The sequence below is a fragment of the Lepidochelys olivacea genome (genome assembly GCF_965140295.1).
Source record: "Lepidochelys olivacea isolate rLepOli2 genome assembly, chromosome: 5".
Lineage (NCBI taxonomy): Eukaryota > Metazoa > Chordata > Testudines > Cheloniidae > Lepidochelys > Lepidochelys olivacea.
In genome coordinates, this window is record NC_140415.1 from 24,993,320 (window position 1) to 25,010,712 (window position 17,393).

The following is a 17,393-nucleotide window of genomic DNA, read 5'->3' on the forward strand; positions in this document are numbered from 1 at the left end:
ATGGAGTGACTGATTCAGGCGCTCCCCTTCCAGAAGAAATAGTTCTTTCATGCTATCCAAACACAAGAGTGGTTGACGAAGAAGAAGAAAAATGGCCATTCGTGGTCAGTTAACTAAGCTGTGAACGAATGATGTATTTGAGATTACTAGTAAATGCTAAACCTTTCATCAGCTTGTGCTTTTTCACTAAATCTTTGTTTTTGCTGAAGCATGAATTGCAAAGGGGGTGGGGGCCATCCTTGTCTTCAAGCATGCCTAGTATCTTGCCTACTATAGCAATGTAGTTATTGTGGAGAAGCTTGAATGAGACAAGGAACAAATTGCTCAAGTTATGTGGGGTTTTTAATAAAACTGCTTACTCAGACTTTACTAACCAAATTAACAAACCTCCATTCTCTGGCCTGTGAAACTTTCAGCATGACCAAGTCTCTAAATTAAGTTCAGAAAGAAGTGGAACTCCAAAAAAACGCAAAGCCCCACCTCCTCCTATCAGTCCTCTCCAGGTAAAGAAAAAGTCCAAGTTTGAACATTTTGATATTTGTAGTGGGATGGGAAAGATCCAGAGCACAATGTGAATGATGCTGGCAAAATCTGCTGTGTTATTTTATATGTCTGTCTCATGTGTTATGAGTAGATTTTTTCTAAGGTTAGGATGACATCTTGAAAACCCGTATTGGTTACAGTTATTAAGAAAGCTGCTAGAAATGTGGCATGGTCTAAAAGCTGCACATAAAGGTGGTCTCTTTTGATGAATGGCTTAAAATGCACTTCCACATACAGATAGCTGTAGAAATCTAATAAGGGGAGAGAGCAGGAAAGATATATAATATGGGATTTAATTACAGCTTAACAAATAGGTTATTAAACTGAAACATTGCTCATGTCTGGAAATAATGCATGTGTGCTGCTGGCTAAGAACAGCATTGAGTAATTAGGTTTGCTGTTTGGTGCTAACACAGAATTATTGCATATGTTAACCCAGGCAGTAGAACTCCCTAATATATATACACACACATGCACACACTTCTTTTTCAGTTCAGTGATTTGTCCTCTCCACGTTCAGCAACCTCAACTCCAATTGCTGGAAAAGGACAGGTGTTCTTCACTGAACAAGTATGCAAGGTATATTTACTCTTGCTGTTCTGTTATTTTAATAAACTTTGGCTGTATTTAAGGGGATAAAAATATAGAACTTTGATAATCCACATCAGTGACTGGGAGATCCACTGTGAATGGTTGAATTTTGATAAATAAATGGTTTATAATGTGCGTAAAATCAAAGGGCATATATTTTTGTAAACTTATTTTGATATTTTCTTTCAGTAAATGTGGTGGTAATTCATAATAAATGAGTAAATGTTTTGCATCTTAACACACAGTAGCAAGTTATTTAGTGCTAACAAAGTGCCTGGCATGTTCATTACATACAATAAAGACAGTCCTCGTTCAAAAGATTTCATCGGGATGAGTAGCCACTTGCTACTGTGTGATTTCACCCTGTGTTATCGAAGACTGTAGTCCTTTGATGTTTTAAATATATCATACGCACTACATTGCATAATTTGGCGCATAGGCAAAGACTTTCAAAACTGCCTGCGGGAGTGTGGATGCCCAGATCACATTAATTTTAATGGGAATCGGGAGGCCAAATCTCTTAGGTGAATTTAGAAATCTGGCCCCTAACTTTTAAGGAATGTTGTTTGGAACAAGACATCAGACCCCAGAGCATCCATTCTGCAGGGCTTGACCTCATTCCATACTCATTTCTGTGAAGTCTAGAACTTCTTGAAGTGAAAGGGTTGTCTCCTTGTGTCTCACAGGAAGAGATCAGCTCCATTCAGCGAGATAACAAGGATAGATTGAGTGATAGTACTACAGGTAAGGTGAATAATAAAGCCTTCTTTAATTCTCAAAGCTTATTCTTTTTATCAACTGTCTTTTAGAACCATTTAAATGTAGGAATAATGCTAATGATATTAGAGAATGGTTTCAGCATTGTAACTCTGTAGAAAAACTGACGTGCCAGTGATTAAACCGTTTTTAGAAATCTAGCTAGAAATAATTCCTTCATTTGGCATATTAATGGTGTCCCTCTGGGACATGCAGCATTGGCCTCTGTCGGAAGGCAGGATACTGGGCTAGATTGACCTTTTGGTCTGACTCAGTATGGCTGTTCTTATGGAAAAAAACAAAACAAGTTCACACCATCTCAAAGTCATAATGATTTTATGTGAAAGGATAGTGACTGTAGCAAAAGCAGGAAATATGTCATCACTTCAGTTGTTTTAAATGGTTTGAAACCATTTTTTTTAAAGGTGCTGATAGCTTACTGGATATAAGTTCTGAAACTGACCAGCAAGATCTGCTTGTATTGTTGCAAGCAAAAATTGCTTCTCTAACACTACACAATAAGGAGTTGCAAGACAAATTACAGGTATGTATTACATTTATGCACCTAATTCAAAGGAAAGGGATCTTTCAGTTCTTGAATAGCGGAATAAAGAACTACTTTGTTTTATAGTGATGTGCTGTGAAGATAAATTAAAAGACAGTTTGTAGGTAGTTAAGAGTTTCAAGAAATCAAGAGGAAACTTTGACTTCGAGTATGAAATCGTTTGCAATTCTCATTTTCCCCATAAATTAGATGATAGCCTTTTTTTTTTTTATAGATGGAGTTAATTATTTCAGAACTCTGACTAATGATTGAGGGTTTTCAGCATTTTAACTCTCATAGCTTTTGATCCTTTTTGTGCTTCAGAAATCATCCCAGGTATTTAGATGCACTTAGCAGCCAGTATCTTCCTTTGCGTGCTAAGCTTTGCTGAAAATCTAGCCCACAATGTTTTCATTGTTCATCTCTGTAGGGCACAGTAAGAGTTCCTTACTTAATCTACTCAGTAACATATATTGTTTTATAAACACTAATGATTTTTATGCAGGAAAAAACACCCAGAGAAACAGAAATGGATTCCACCCTAGATTCCTATCATTCCACCCAAACAGAGTTTGATCAGTCAGTGGATAGACAAAGTCAAACTTCAGCTCAGGAGCTAAAATCATCCTCATTAAATGCAACACAAACTCAAGAGAAGTCAACAAGCAACAATGAGGTAAAAATTAAGCGTCTACAAGAAGATTTAAAGGATATACAGAGGAAATTAGATAATTCCGAAGCAAAAAGAGAGTACTTAGAGACCCAACTTCAGTCTAGAATCCCAGAAACAATTAATTTAAACAGTGCAGATATTTCTGAAAATAGCTCTGATCTTAGCCAGAAACTTAAAGAAACCCAATGCCGGTATGAAGAAGCTATGAAAGAGGTCTTGAATGTACAAACGCAGATGAAATTGGGCCTTGTTGCTTCTGAAAACAAAGATACTTACTCGGATGTCCATGAACTGAGGGTTACATGTGAGGAAATTGAAGTGCTAAAGCAAGAACTCAGGAAAGCATTAGAGGAAAGTGAAAGGCATAAAGAGAAAGTGAGAGAGCTACAGGAAAAACTTGAAGAAAGAGAGCAGAACGTTGCTAGCAAAATGTCTATAGAAGAATGTGAGGAAATAAAAAATTCTTATTGTTCAATAATTGAGAACATTAACCAAGAGAAAGCTTTGTTGATCGAGAGATACAAAGAAGGGCAAGGAGAAATCAAAAGGCTACAAGACAAGTTAAATCAGATGCAGTTGGAATCCAGTGATGAAGCTCGGGAGATAAAAGAAGCAAGGGATAGAATGATAGATGACCTACACAGACAAGTTAGTGAGCTGTCTCAGTTGTACAAAGAAGCACAAACAGAGCTTGAAGATTACAGGAAGAGGAAAGTATTAGAGGATGTAGCTTTGGAATACATTCCTAGAGATGAGCATGAGAAACTGATGTGGGTAACAAATTCATTGAAAGATAAAGCTGAAGATGCATTATCTGACATGAAGTCCCAGTACACACAGGTATTAAATGAAGTAGCTCAGCTCAAGCAACTGATAGATACTCAGAAACAAAACTCTGTACCAGTTGCTGAGCATCTTGAGGTGGTAACTGCTCTCAGGTGTACGGCAAAGGAAATGGAAGAAGAAATAAATGAATTTAAGGAAGAGCTTATTAACAAGGAAACTGAGGTAAGAAATCTGCAGAAGGAATTGTTGGAAGAAAAAGCTGCAATTAAGGAAGCAATGGTGCTCAGAGCTTCATATGAAAAACTCCAGTCATCGTTAGAAGGTGAAGTTAATATTTTGTCATCCAAACTAAAGGATTTAATGAAAGAGAAAGAGAATGTGTCCGTAGATGCTGCACAGTTGAGAAATGAAGTCTTGCAATTAAAAGGGGAAAAAGAAGGTATTCAAACTCTCCTTGAGGGCAAGGAGCAGGAAATAAATGGACTTTACCGTAAGTACCATCAAGCTCAAGAAGATCTTCTTGACATGAAAAGATATGCAGAAAGCTCGTCAAAGCTAGAAGAAGATAAAGATAAAAAGGTTAGTGATTCATTAAAGAGATTGGGTTTCCTGGATGTTTAGACCTTATAAAGCAACTTGAGTAACGCATGCAGTTCACAGCTCCATATTAAACAAAGTGTCACGGAGTATAACTTTTGAATACACCTTTCTGTCTTGTAATCTAAGGTCCCAGAATCCCATCTTTAATACTGATAAAAGCTTGTTTGGCTAAATGCATATTTGACCCTGTGGAGATCCCCACAAGGAGAGCTGCATGATCTGTCACTGTCAGGTGAAGTCATATGTGGCCCAGTTGCCCAAGTGCTTGCACTCCTGTTTTGAAATGATGGACGTGGGAGTTAGAACAGGGAGAGATCCACAGGGAGAGAAGTTTTGCAAACCTAAATAAAGATGCACAAGTGACCAAAGATCCTACAGTTCTTATTTTACCCAGATCATTTCACCCATACCTACTCATCTTTTTCCATAATTGGGATATCTGAGAGCACAGAGTTCTTATAATAGAAAATGGGCCACAGATGTGGTAGCTGGCTATATAACATTTTGCTGGCTGTGTATACTTGGCCCAAGCGAGCTGCATTTCTGTCTTCAGACATAGATGTATTCAGAGGCTGTGCCCATAGAGTCAGTAAACGCAATACCTCAATGGTATAAATATTGCTTCACGTAAGTTGTTAAAGCAATGAGTTTCCATTTGGAAATGTGAGAATTCTGTACAAAAGCAAATTTGCTAACAGAAACGGAATGCTTAAAATGATCAGGATGGTGGAGGGAAATTTGGCAGTGAGCCAAGAGGCTTTGGTGGGGAGGGAGCTGGAATGGTGGGTGAGATGTAGGCAGAAAGAAGAGTAGTATGCCAGAGATTTGCGGGGAAGGAAATAGAGGTAGAAAGGTAAGTAGGAGAGAAACAATTTCTGGGAGAGGCAGATGGAGAGAGTAGCCAGCTGGGAGGACCTACATCTGTGTGCATTCCTCCCAGTACTAGTGAGAAGCTAGAACTGCCTACTGGCTTGCAGAGTAAGAAGGAGGCACTGCAGAGCTGGCTGAGAAAGAGCTACATCCCTTTGTGTAGACAAAGAGTTGCAGCATGGTGGGAGCACTATAACCTTTTGTTTACCTAGTAGCCGCCTTGTGCCTCAGATCAAGGTAGGGTTGCTTTTTCAGAATTCAGAAAAAAAGGCACAAATGTTCTCTAAATAAAGCACAGCAAAACCGTATTTCTTGCATCCTTTCACATGTACTATTTTTCCTTGATAGATCAATGAGATGTCCAAGGAAGTTTGCAAGTTAAAAGAAGCATTGAACAGTCTTTCTCAGCTTTCCTACTCAACCAGTGCACCCAAAAGACAAAGCCAACAGCTGGAGGCATTACAGCAACAAGTGAAACAGTTACAAAATCAACTGGCTGTAAGTGTCGGTTTCTTAACTGATAAACTCCAGCTGCTCTGATTGCAAATAGGATGTGAAGTCTTCCTTACAGTGCCCAGTTAAAGTGAAGCACAACTACTGAGTACGAGAAATGGATGCTTAATGCAATAAAGTGATCCCTTTTAATATATGCTATAACTGATAGTAGTGAATCCTCATTATTGTCACAGCAAAGCACTCTTTCAGCAATAATACAAAACTGAGTTACTGTGTTCCAGTATATCCCCAGAGATCTCGCACTTAGATCAGTCAACTTCACTCCATTTTCTGCTCTGGAGATACGGGAAATAGTGCAGCAGTTCCCAATAATTGAAATGATACTGCATTATACAGAATGCAGTTGCTTAAGCTACTGTGTTGAGGTTAAGCATTAATTGGCATTAAATGGGTTGATAAAATAATTATGGCACCTCCTAAGCAGATGTCATCACATCTCAATACATTTGTTCATTTTGCTGTGTCACAACTAAACTAAACTGTAGCAGAAATGCCACAGCTTTAAATGGATATCCAAACCTCTGAGACGCTGGGCTGTTAGAGCAATGTTTAACAGTTGATCCAACATGTTATAGCTGTAATAAAATGTGGTGTACTTGTGTGGCATAAAGTACAGAGCCAGTTTGCAGTGGGGTTTTGTGTTGCTCAGAAAGGTGCAGATTTAGTCATCAGTTAAGATCTTTTTAAAAAATAATTAAAAGCTAAAATAAGCCTGATATTTTTGGAAGAAATCTTGTGACAAGTTTCTATCCAAACAGGCCCATATTTTTTTTTAAGAAGATGATAATTTTTCTCAGAATTGTGAACTGCTTTGAATGGTTTTAAAATTGGGCCTTCAATGGGGTTTCCCGTTTACAAGTAAAGGGCCCAGTCCAGCAGAACATGAAGACTTCCAAGCTGCAAAGAGCCGAAAAGCATTTTTTAAACCACAGAAAGCTCTTGCTGTGCGTTACGGAGCTGCTCTGGCAGTGCTTAAAGTGGGTGTGTTGGGAGGCCTGCCAGGAGTCGCAGACCTGACCCCCCCCCCCTCCCAAAAAAAAAAAAAAAGTTAAGACTTGAGCCTGGTTGCTGAGGAGCATACTTCAGGCATTGTCTTACCAAAGCTGCTGCTCCTAGATTATGAAATACACCTCCCCGCCCCACCCTGCCCCCAAACACAGATCTCTTTAAGCACCAAGTTCTGGGAAGGAAAGCTCTTGTATTTGAGTTCCCAACCGGCTGAGCTACACCGCTTTCCTGGTGCCTGTTGTTCCTTCTCCCCAGTCAGGCAGCAGGAGTTAATGTGGTGCTGAGCTAGAATTAGTCTCTTTCAGGAATACTAGTGGGAGCAATAGACGTAGTAAATCATTTAAACAATAAAACATTTAGGCCAGGTCTACACTAAAACGTTAGGTCAACCCAGCTACATCACTCAGGGATGTGAAAAATCCACACTCCTGAGTGACATAGTTAAGCCGACCTACTCCCGGTGTAGATAGCGCTTGGTTGACATATGAATTCTTCTGTGAGTAGTGTCCCAATGGGTGCTCCACTTCAGGTGCACATGCGCCTCTCAAGCCTGTGGTTGGATATTTTTCAATTAGCAGTGTCCATTCAGCCTGCACCTGTGTTGTGTACAACCTAATGCTGCACTCTGAAGGCATATACAGCTGCTCAGGCAAACCACCCTCAGTTCCTTCTGTATCACCAGAACTGAGCTCTAGTGTGGCTGCCTCGTGCATGCGTCAGCGTGTTTTGGAGTTGATGTTTAGTTGAGTGTTTCGAGTTAGGGTTAGTTGTTAATATAAAATTAGCTAGTTGAGAGGTTTTCGATTTTCCTCCCCCATTTTTTTCTGGAGACCTTATTGGGCCTGGCCGAGCATGTTCCAAATGCTGCCTCTTTTGTCAAGAAGTTATCCTGATCGGTGTTGGCTACAAAGTGTTTCTGTTGCTTGGGAGAGTCCCATCTCTCCCAAAGTGCAATTTTTGCCTGGCTCTAAAATCTAGAGCTCGGAAGAATCAGGAGACCAAGCTGAACATGATGATGATAGTGGAGCACTCCCTTCGACTGGCTTCTGAGTCAGGGCAGGAGACCCACCCACTTTAGGTTGGGGAGGTTTAGGTTGGATATTAGGAAAAACTTTTTCACTAGGAGGGTGGTGAAACACTGGAATGTGTTACCTAGGGAGGTGGTAGAATCTCCTTCCTTAGAAGTTTTTTAAGGTCAGGCTTGACAAAGCCCTGGCTGGGATGATTTAATTGGGGATTGGTCCTGCTTTGAGCAGGGGGTTGGACTAGATGACCTCCTGAGGTCCCTTCCAACCCTGATAGTCTATGATTCACTTTCCCCCATACATCTGTCTCCTGACAGAGGCAGTGCCCTTTCAACTTTAGCCAAGTTCTTGCCTGAGAAAGGGAAGATCTCAAAGGACTCAGGGAAGGCTCCAAAGAGGAGGAGCTCGGTCTCCCGCCACAAGGAGCCAGCTCCCAAGAAGTCCTGATTTCCTGCTAGATCTGTGGTGTAAAAGGCCTTGAAGTCTCGACTGTCTACCATGCAGGTGAAAGACACTTCCTGTGGTACTGATGGAGCAAGGAGATCCTGGAGTATCTGGTATCATCTGCTTCCAGATCAGCACAGACTACTTCATATTCAACAATGGTGCCTTCCCACTCAGCTCAGTCAGTACTGACAAAATTGAAGCACACATCATTGGCCCTGGCACCTATGCGCACCAGATCAACTGCTGCATCAGTACCGACCTCCTCAATACCAAAGGAATCTGTTACTCCAGGGACTTGTTGAGTGTTAGGGACCCACTGCTTATGGGTTCTGAACTATTCTCAGTACCAAGACCCCAGTCTCTGGATTACCAGTGTTTCCTGGTACCACAGGATTCTCCATTCTTTTCACTGGGGCCCCCTCCGTTGAAGGACACTGAGGAGGATGGAGATAACTTTCAGTCAGTCTCCTGCTTATCCCTGTGAGGTTCCCCTCCGCATCATTACAGGAACCCATACTTTGACAAAGACCTCCTTGCCCAGGTCTGAGATGGTGGTATCAGTCTTGCATACCATCCCGACTCCCATAAGGGCCTTCCTAGGAACCATCCTGAGATCTCTGGGCAGTGTATCAGCAGCAATTTGCCAGAACTCTGGCTACACTGCATCAGGAAACTAGAGTCATATGGTCTCCTGTACCAAATCCGAAACACAAGGCAATCTTTGAGGAACAAGAGGCTACTGAGTACAAAGAGGTTACCTCCCAAGCCCATATTTCATCTCCATCTCTGGACGAGTCAGTCACGCCTCTACCACCTTCAATGACTGATGGATTTTGTCAATTCCAGGACCTTGTGAAGTGGGTGGTGGGTACACTCCAGATATCTCTTGAGGTGGTTAAAGATTCTCACTTCATAAGCTCCTGGACACTTTGCAGTAAGTGATGCCCACCTGGGTTGCAGTATCCATGAACGAAGCATTTCTGGATCCAGCAATGACTGTCTCGCAAACTCCTGCCAGCTTGTAAATGGGCAGATGAGAAATATTAAGTTCCTCCCAGGCACTCAAAATTTTTATTTTCCCGCCCTCCTAATTCCTTGGTGGTAGATGCTATAAATGAACAGGATAGACAGACAGGGCTGTTCCTTAGAGAAGAACCAGAAAAGGTTGGACCTGCTCACCTGCAATCCTCCAATTTCAGATTGCAAACTATCAGACGATCATGACCAAACAGGACTACACAAAGTACAAGAAATTTGCATTCTTTATTGAACATCTTCCACAGGAGCATAGAGAACACTTCCATGCCACTATTAAGGAGGGTCATTTATTAGTCAGAACCTCTATCCAAGCATCCTTGGATGCTGCAGATACTGCTGCTAGATCCATATCCACAGCAGTTGTCATGGGCAGGGTGTCCTGGCTCCAGTTGTCATGATTCCTGAGAGAGTCCAGAATACAATTGAGGACCGCCTGTTTCCCGAGAAGAGCTTCTGACCATCAACTATGGTTGAGTCCCTGCTTACGCTGAAGGACTCCAGGGTCCCTGCTCAGATCTTCAGGTATATACACCCTACGGGTCTCAAACTGCCCCATAGATCATGCCTGGCTCAGTTCTTTGGTTTTCACAGAACCACCGAGCCTGCTAGAAAAAGATTCCAGAGGAAAAGAGCTTCCCACCCTCCATTCAGGAGGTACCCGGTCAGCATCAAAACAGCAGTTTTGAGGGTTGGATTGCTATCTTAGACAGGCTATTAATCTACTGGTATTATTTCCTAAACCAAATAAACCTCAGCGGGAGACTTCACTTTGTACGTTAGATATATGATAGGCATTGGCCTTTTATCTGGATAGGACCAAGCAATTTTGGAAATCACCTAAACTCTTTGTATCCATCACAGAAAGATTTAAGGGGTCCACAATCTCTTCACAGACACTGGTGAGATGGATCTCTGCGTGTATTATTGCTTGCTATGATGCAGCTGGTGCTTTGCCTCTTCAGAGGATTTTAGCGCACACTACCAGATTACAAATAACTTCCACAGCATTATTCAAAAACATTTCCAGTGTCAGAGAGCTGCAGAGCTGCTACATGGGCTTCAGTGCATACCTTTTCTAAACGCTATGCCTTGGTCTGCACTGTCAGGTCTGATGCGGCACTTGATTTTGCTGTACTGTCTTCAGTCTTAAACTTGATTCCAAAGGTCCCCTCTCCCTATGAGGATACTTCTCAGGTGTCATCTGAAGTGGAGTACCCATAGGGTGCTCCGCTACCTACCCTCTTTCCCCTCTGCTTCAGACTGTTCTTGTTGGACATTCGCATTGAGAAGGAACTGCAGGTGGTTTGCCTGCCCAGCTCTGTGTGACCTGGGAGCACAATACGAGGTAGCATAGAGCACACCCGCAGGCCAAATGGACACTGCTAACAGAAAATCTCCCATCAAGGGCTCAAAAGGCTCATGCACACCTGAAGTGGAGCACCCATAGGGACACATCTCGAAGAACCACAGTTACTGCACAAGCTGAGTTGCCTTTTCTTCCATTGACCTAAATACTGCCTCTTGGGGAGGTGGATTAACTACAGCAATGGGAGAACCCCTCCCACTGCTGTAGTTAGCATCTACGCTGAAGCACTACAGTGGTGGTGTAGCAGTTTAAGTGTAGACATAGCCCTACTTAAAAATGAAGGCTTATGGCCATCTCGTAGCCTGCTGCCAGAGTTCTGTAGGAGTCTCTCATCTCCAGCTGCTTCCTTTCCTCCACTGCCTAACCACGAGAGCTGGGCCAGAAATGGTTTTCCCTTCCTGTGAAAAGTTTTGAGATTACAAGTTCCACATTGGGATGAACCCGAGACCTTTAAAAGTGGTGTTTTAATGAGCGTGAATGAGTGAGAGGCCAACACACCCTCCTACCCAAGAATAGCCAATAGCCTGGTGGTCAGGAAGCTTGCCTGGGATGTGGAAGTCCCTGGTCTGATTGGGGCAGAGCATGGACTTGCCCTGACCCCAGGCTACTGGCTATTGTGGGGTTGGTGTCTCCTCTCTCTCACCCCACTGATAAGTTTAGGAAAGGGGTGGTATAATGTTAGGGTTGTATGGCCCACTTCTCTCAACCTAGTTTCTAAAACAGAACTTCAGGTTTACTTGGGAGATGGTTCTTGGGCCACAGCATTCTGTGACCACAGAAGAGGGGCTTGTCTTTGGCTGAATATGTAGTAATTTGCCAGAGCTCCATAGGACAGGACCCTTATGAACCTCATCTGCACTAAGAAATCTACTCATTGCTGACAAAGGGGTGTGGCAGTGGGTGCAGTTGAACTGTTGCTGAAAACTGTTTAACTGCAAGTGGTTTAGCTTCCTTGCAGAAAAACCAGCTACAGTTTCAGAGACTGTGGCTCACTGTGGTTTGATCCTGTCTGTCTGCAGCTAAACCATTTTGAGCACCAATAACAGCTGTACTATATACTTTCCTGGTGAAGATAAAGCTATAGCCTCTTAGTGGGCCATACACTTCAAAGGGACCTATTTTGGCTGGCCCAATTGTAAAATACTGCTTGGTGTAATGCATGCATGCAGATGAGCACTATAGTTTTCTTATATAAGTAAAGATACCATTTTATCATAGCTGTCGAGATCCATGTGCTCTAAAACAAAATGTGGTGGTTTTTTTAAGTGAATTTGCATGCACATTCCTTGACTTGGCATCTTAATATTTTTTAGGAGACAAAGAAACAGCACCAGGAGATTGTGTCAGTGTACAGGATGCATCTTCTCTATGCTGTGCAGGTATGATTGCATATTTCTCAGTTACGTGAGATATGTTGTGTTTTAATGTAAGAGGTCCCTTCTGCAAATCTATAATGAAAATAGCTTCTTATCTTTTGGTTACCCTAGACAAAAAGTCTGACTATTTAACAGAAATTTAAAGCAACATCCTCTTAAAAAAGATTGGGAGTTGGGGGGTTAATATACTTTTAAAACTACTCATTTATGTAAAATTTATGAAAGAGTAAAAAGGTGCTAGAATTAAACGTACTTTTTCCTCTTTCTGTCTAGGGTCAAATGGATGAAGATGTCCAGAAAGTGCTTAAACAGATTTTAACAATGTGCAAAAGCCAATCACAAAAAAAGTGAAACAAACTGTTTGTATTGATTCCTGTCATGCTGCCATGGTGTTTAGCTAGGCTCACCTTAACACCAGATTTAAAATTGGCAACCTGCTGCTTTTTTTTTTTTTTTTTTTAGTGAACTGGATTTGTCTCTGCCAATCTTCCTGTTCATTCTATGTACTATGACCTAACACATCTGCACATCATCTTCCTTCCCACAAAGTTTTCAGAGTACTGTTTTCATATCCAAAATACAAGTATTTTTCAGAGCTGTTGTTACTTTGGCCACCCCAGATGTAAAGTGTGGTCCGCAGTGTTGTGTTGTGCTTCACAGCTTCCTTCTTCAATATGGAGATGCTTTCAGGGTGGGCTACAGGTCCCAGCATGCAACACTCCATCTTGACACAAATAGTCACACCTCCTGGGTAAAGGTGAAGTTCTCCATTCTGAGTCCTGGTCCTGGATATTGAAAAGGAGGTGGGGTGTTCTAGTCTGCTCAGTGTTTTTGCCCTTGCATCCTTGCATCTTCCCAGATGTGACCTGGGGTTGGGCAGTGTTCATTCACCCATGTAGTAATGAACAAAAGCAGATATTTGTGTGAAATTTTGCTTAGTAAGCCAGAACATCAAGCAACTAAACTTACCTGTAATTTGTTTTATGTTTAACAAGATTAACATGGATTATGAGTTACCATGTCCGCTGTACACTGAGTATATAAAATCCATGCCGTACATCTTTATATTTAATTGCATTGTCTCAATATTGGACACAATAGTTTATAACATAAACAAAACTAATTTAGAATGTAAAACCATAAATCAGATGAACCTCAAAAGTTCTGTACAAAATAACCCTTTTCAGTAGGTCAGACTCTCTATGCAAATATTCACACTGCTGTTGGCCATGGAGCTCAGGAAAAAATAACACATATACTTCAAGGGAAACAAGGGATTCTAGTGAATGCAGGATGTTTACAGTGAGACTCAATGCCTCACAATTCTTCACCTCACTTTTGTAAAGATCTGCTCTTCAATATATTTTTATTGGCCCTCCAATGAAATTTTTTTGTAACTAAACCATTTTGCTACATGATGTTTGCATTAAACTATATTAACAAATATTTTAGGTAACCATGTTTAAGGCTCTCTTTTTACCCAAAGTATTCAGCTAGACTAGACTAAAGCATAGTTAAGTATTCTCAGCTCGGAAAAACTGTAAAGTCATAGATCTGTCAGCATATCCAAGAGCATTGAAGTGTAAATGACCATTCATCCTGCTCTTTCATCAAATGCAGGAGAACATGAGACATTTGTGCTGTCATCTAACAATAATTTCTACAAGTGTCTTGGGCAGGAGAGGGCATCACTGAAGCCTTTGTCTGTCTTTAAGAATTAAAAGTAGAATTGGAAGTGTTTTATGTGGTAAAATGACAGCGAATAGTAGAGAACTAAGGAAGAATATTTCTAAGAACACAGTGCATTTAAGGGTTAAAACCATTCTAGCTTGCAGTTTCAGTTATGGCATTGGTTTTATTCCTGTTGATGGAGATATTTCCAGAGCTACATAATCTATGAACTTTATAGACTCCTAATTTGACAGAATCTATAGTGCCTCAGGCTGGCTTGGACACACAGTGCACTTACATCAGATAATTCCTAACAAGGACAAAGCTCAAAAGGATTAAAAACTTTGCATTATTTAGACCTTTCTGTTACTTTTCTTAGGTTGTTTAACTAATGATTGTTAATTTTGGACAGTATTTTCGTTAGACAATTTGGAAAATACTCCAAAGAAATGTGAAAGGACGACTTTTCTGTATTGCAGCAATTGCATGCTTGAAATTTTTAAGTAAAGTTTAAAACTTGATGAACCATTTTGTAGTTTGCTGTTCAGATTTAGTCTTCTACCTTGTTTTGTTATGCATATTTATTACAATTATCTTTGTGAAATATTGAAAAGTATACACTATAGCATAGCATTTGTTCTTGTATGTAATTTACAAAATGTTTCCTTATGCAGCAAATAAACTATTTCCATTTTTTCATCTTTGCTCTTTTTGTGCATTCAGCTAGAGGTTGGTTGTACTAGGGGAGATAATGCTATAGTACATATTTCAGTTATATTAAACAATATAATATTATGGTTGTGTAGCTGTTAAATGTGCAGGGCCAGCTCCAGGCACCAGCTTTCCAAGCAGGTACTTGGGGCGGCATTTAGAATGGGGCGGCAGCCCATGTCCCACGGTGGCAATTCGGTGGCAGGTCCGCTGCTTTTCCAAATTGGTAGAGCCACCCCACAAATATGTAAGTAATTAAGCTTCTACTAGCTGATTAATAAGGTTAAAGCTGTTTCTCAAATGGACATCCTCCTAGAAAAATGAATTGAAGAAAAGAATGTAAGCCAATTAGTCAAGACACATTTATTTTAACATATCAGAATGCAGCCATCCAGTGCTGACCGTATGCAATCAGTATAACTACTGTAACCCAGTGTAACAAACTAATAGCATCCCAGATTCCTCAACACTAAAGCACTCCCATTGCCCACTCATCGCAGTATGCGTGCGCGCGCATACAGAGCCTGGTGATCTGTCCCCAACTACATCTGTCCTCTTCAACAAAGGCCACTCCCTCAGTGAATTTCGCTTTCAAGACCCACTCTTGAATCACTGGTAACATTGAAGATGTAACTGAAGAAGACTAGTTCTAAAGTGTGGCTCTACCCTGAAGAGTGAATATGTAGAAATGTCACCTACACAGGTTGCATTTGGCCAACAAGCTGCAGGTTGGCCTCCCAGGGACTACTAGTGCACTTTGAAAATAGGGAAACCTTTGAGAAATCCTATGAAGTACTCCAGAATTGGATTTCATCCAAAACGAGAGTTGGCTAATTACACGTTGTGACATATTTCTCTTTGATTACAGCTCGCTCATCATACTTGTGAGTCCAAGCTTATTTGCTGTGTGGTATTCACAAGAAATAAAACTAAATCATTTGTCCTTCTTCCTTCAGTTCCTTGCATTTTTGTAGTCTGCTTGAGTCATTCATATTCCCTTTGGAAATAAGTAACATGATGCTGCTGTAATCTTATAAATGTGTAGCAATTAATCTTTGTCTAAGCAAATGATTATACTGGGACTGATTGTCTTCTTCTGTATCTAGTATTTATTTTGCAATCTACATTAGTATTTGTGAGTTTTAGACTACCTCAGTTGCTCAACCAGTGGTACCTTAAAGTGAAGTTCTGCTCCACAATGACTAAAAATGGCACCAGTTTACTCAACAGATTAAAAATCTATATCTGTTCACTTCCGTGGATGAAAACAAGTTTTTACTCCCATTAACCCTGTGGTATAACAGGAATGGATGAGGTACCTGGATTCTATTCTTGCTAACGCATCAACAGAATTAATAATTTTGTCTTCCATTACGCTTCAGCAATCCCACATTGGGGCGGGGAGTTACACAAGTGCAGTTAAGGGTGGCATTTGTACTGCAGATTTCTTACTGTTGGAAGGGGTGCACAAGCCAACCAGGAAGAACCCTGTTTAACTTTCAGATCCCAGGGTGAGTTTGTAAAGTGGGTAGTGTGAAAAGCACCTTTTTTGTTAATTGAGTAAAACTATTTGTTCTCCCTCCAGATTGAGGCAGTAGAACCACATGTTTACCATGCTATTTGCTCATCCCAGCGCAGGACTTTGAGACCTTCGCAGGGATAAATTGACTCTTCATTTATGATCAGTTTAATAATCCCTTTAGCTCTGTATTACATAGTAATAATTTGCAGCAGAGATGGATTCAAAGTAGGGTTTTCAAGTGATTAAAAAGACTAATTGCACAATTAATCGCACTGTTAAACAATAATAGAATACCATTTATTTAAATATTTTTGGATGTTTTCTACATTTGCGAATACATTGATTTCAATTACAACACACAATACAAAGTGTACAGTGCTCGTTTTATATTTATTTTTATTACAAATATTTACACTGTAAAAACAAAATAAATAGTATTTTTCAATTCACCTAATACAAGTACTGTAATGCAATGTCTTTATCATGAAAGTTGAACTTACAAATGTAAAATTATGTGCAAAAAAAAAAAGCATTCAAAAATAAAACCATGTAAAACTTTAGAGCCTACAAGTCCACTCAGTCCTCCTTCTTTTTTAGCCAATCGTTCAGACAAACAAGTTTGTTTACATTTGCAGGAGATAAAGCTGTCCACTTCTTGTTTACATCACCAGGTGTTTATATGGCACTGTTATAGCTGGCGTCACCAGTTATTTACGTGCCAGATGCGCTAAACATTCATATGTCCCTTCATGCTTCAACCACCATTCCAGAGGACATGTGTCCATGCTAATGACGGGTTCTGCTCGATAACTATCCAAAGCAGTGTGGCTGGAAGCATGTTAATTTTCATCTTCTGAGTAAGATACCACCAGCAAAAGGTTGATTTTCTTTTTTGGTCGTTCAGGTTCTGTAGTTTCCACATCAGAGTTCTTTTGTTCTTTTAAGACTTCTGAACGCATGCTCCACACCTGCTCTCTCTGATTTTGGAGGGCATTTCAAATTCTTAAACCTTGGGTCGAGTGCTGTAGCTATCTTTAGAAATCTCACATTGGTACCTTCTTTGCGTTTTGTGAAATCTGCAGTGAAAGCGTTCTTAAAACGAACAACATGCTCTGGGTCAACAGCCGAGATTGCTATAGCATTAAATATATGTCAGAATATGGGTAAAATGTTGCGGGAGAATTGTATGTCTCCTGCTCTAAGTTTCGGTCACAAATTTAGTTAATGAGCGCCATCAGCATGGAAGCATGTCCTCTGGCATGGTGGCCGAAGCATGAAGGAGCATACAAATGTTTACCATATCTGGCACGTACATAAATACCTTGCAGTGCCGGTTACGAAAGTTCCATG

The 17,393-nt window shown here is 40.6% G+C and overlaps 1 protein-coding gene across 5 annotated transcripts in view; it reads left to right on the top strand.

The window, feature by feature from the left end:
* RAI14 (retinoic acid induced 14) overlaps positions 1-14,373 on the top strand; it is a 133,663-nt gene extending 119,290 nt beyond the window's left edge. For 2 of the 5 annotated variants that reach the window (XM_084627920.1, XM_084627921.1), the window contains exons 11-18: positions 417-503; positions 1,036-1,122; positions 1,821-1,878; positions 2,316-2,434; positions 2,940-4,472; positions 5,712-5,861; positions 12,077-12,142; positions 12,413-14,373. In XM_084627920.1, the coding sequence (XP_084484046.1) occupies positions 417-503; positions 1,036-1,122; positions 1,821-1,878; positions 2,316-2,434; positions 2,940-4,472; positions 5,712-5,861; positions 12,077-12,142; positions 12,413-12,490 (2,178 nt within the window). In that variant the 3' untranslated portion in view covers positions 12,491-14,373. The remainder of the gene's footprint in view (positions 1-416; positions 504-1,035; positions 1,123-1,820; positions 1,879-2,315; positions 2,435-2,939; positions 4,473-5,711; positions 5,862-12,076; positions 12,143-12,412) is intronic. The other 3 variants (XM_084627923.1, XM_084627922.1, XM_084627924.1) reach the window with 3 other exon arrangements.
* Positions 14,374-17,393: the final 3,020 nt, after the last annotated feature.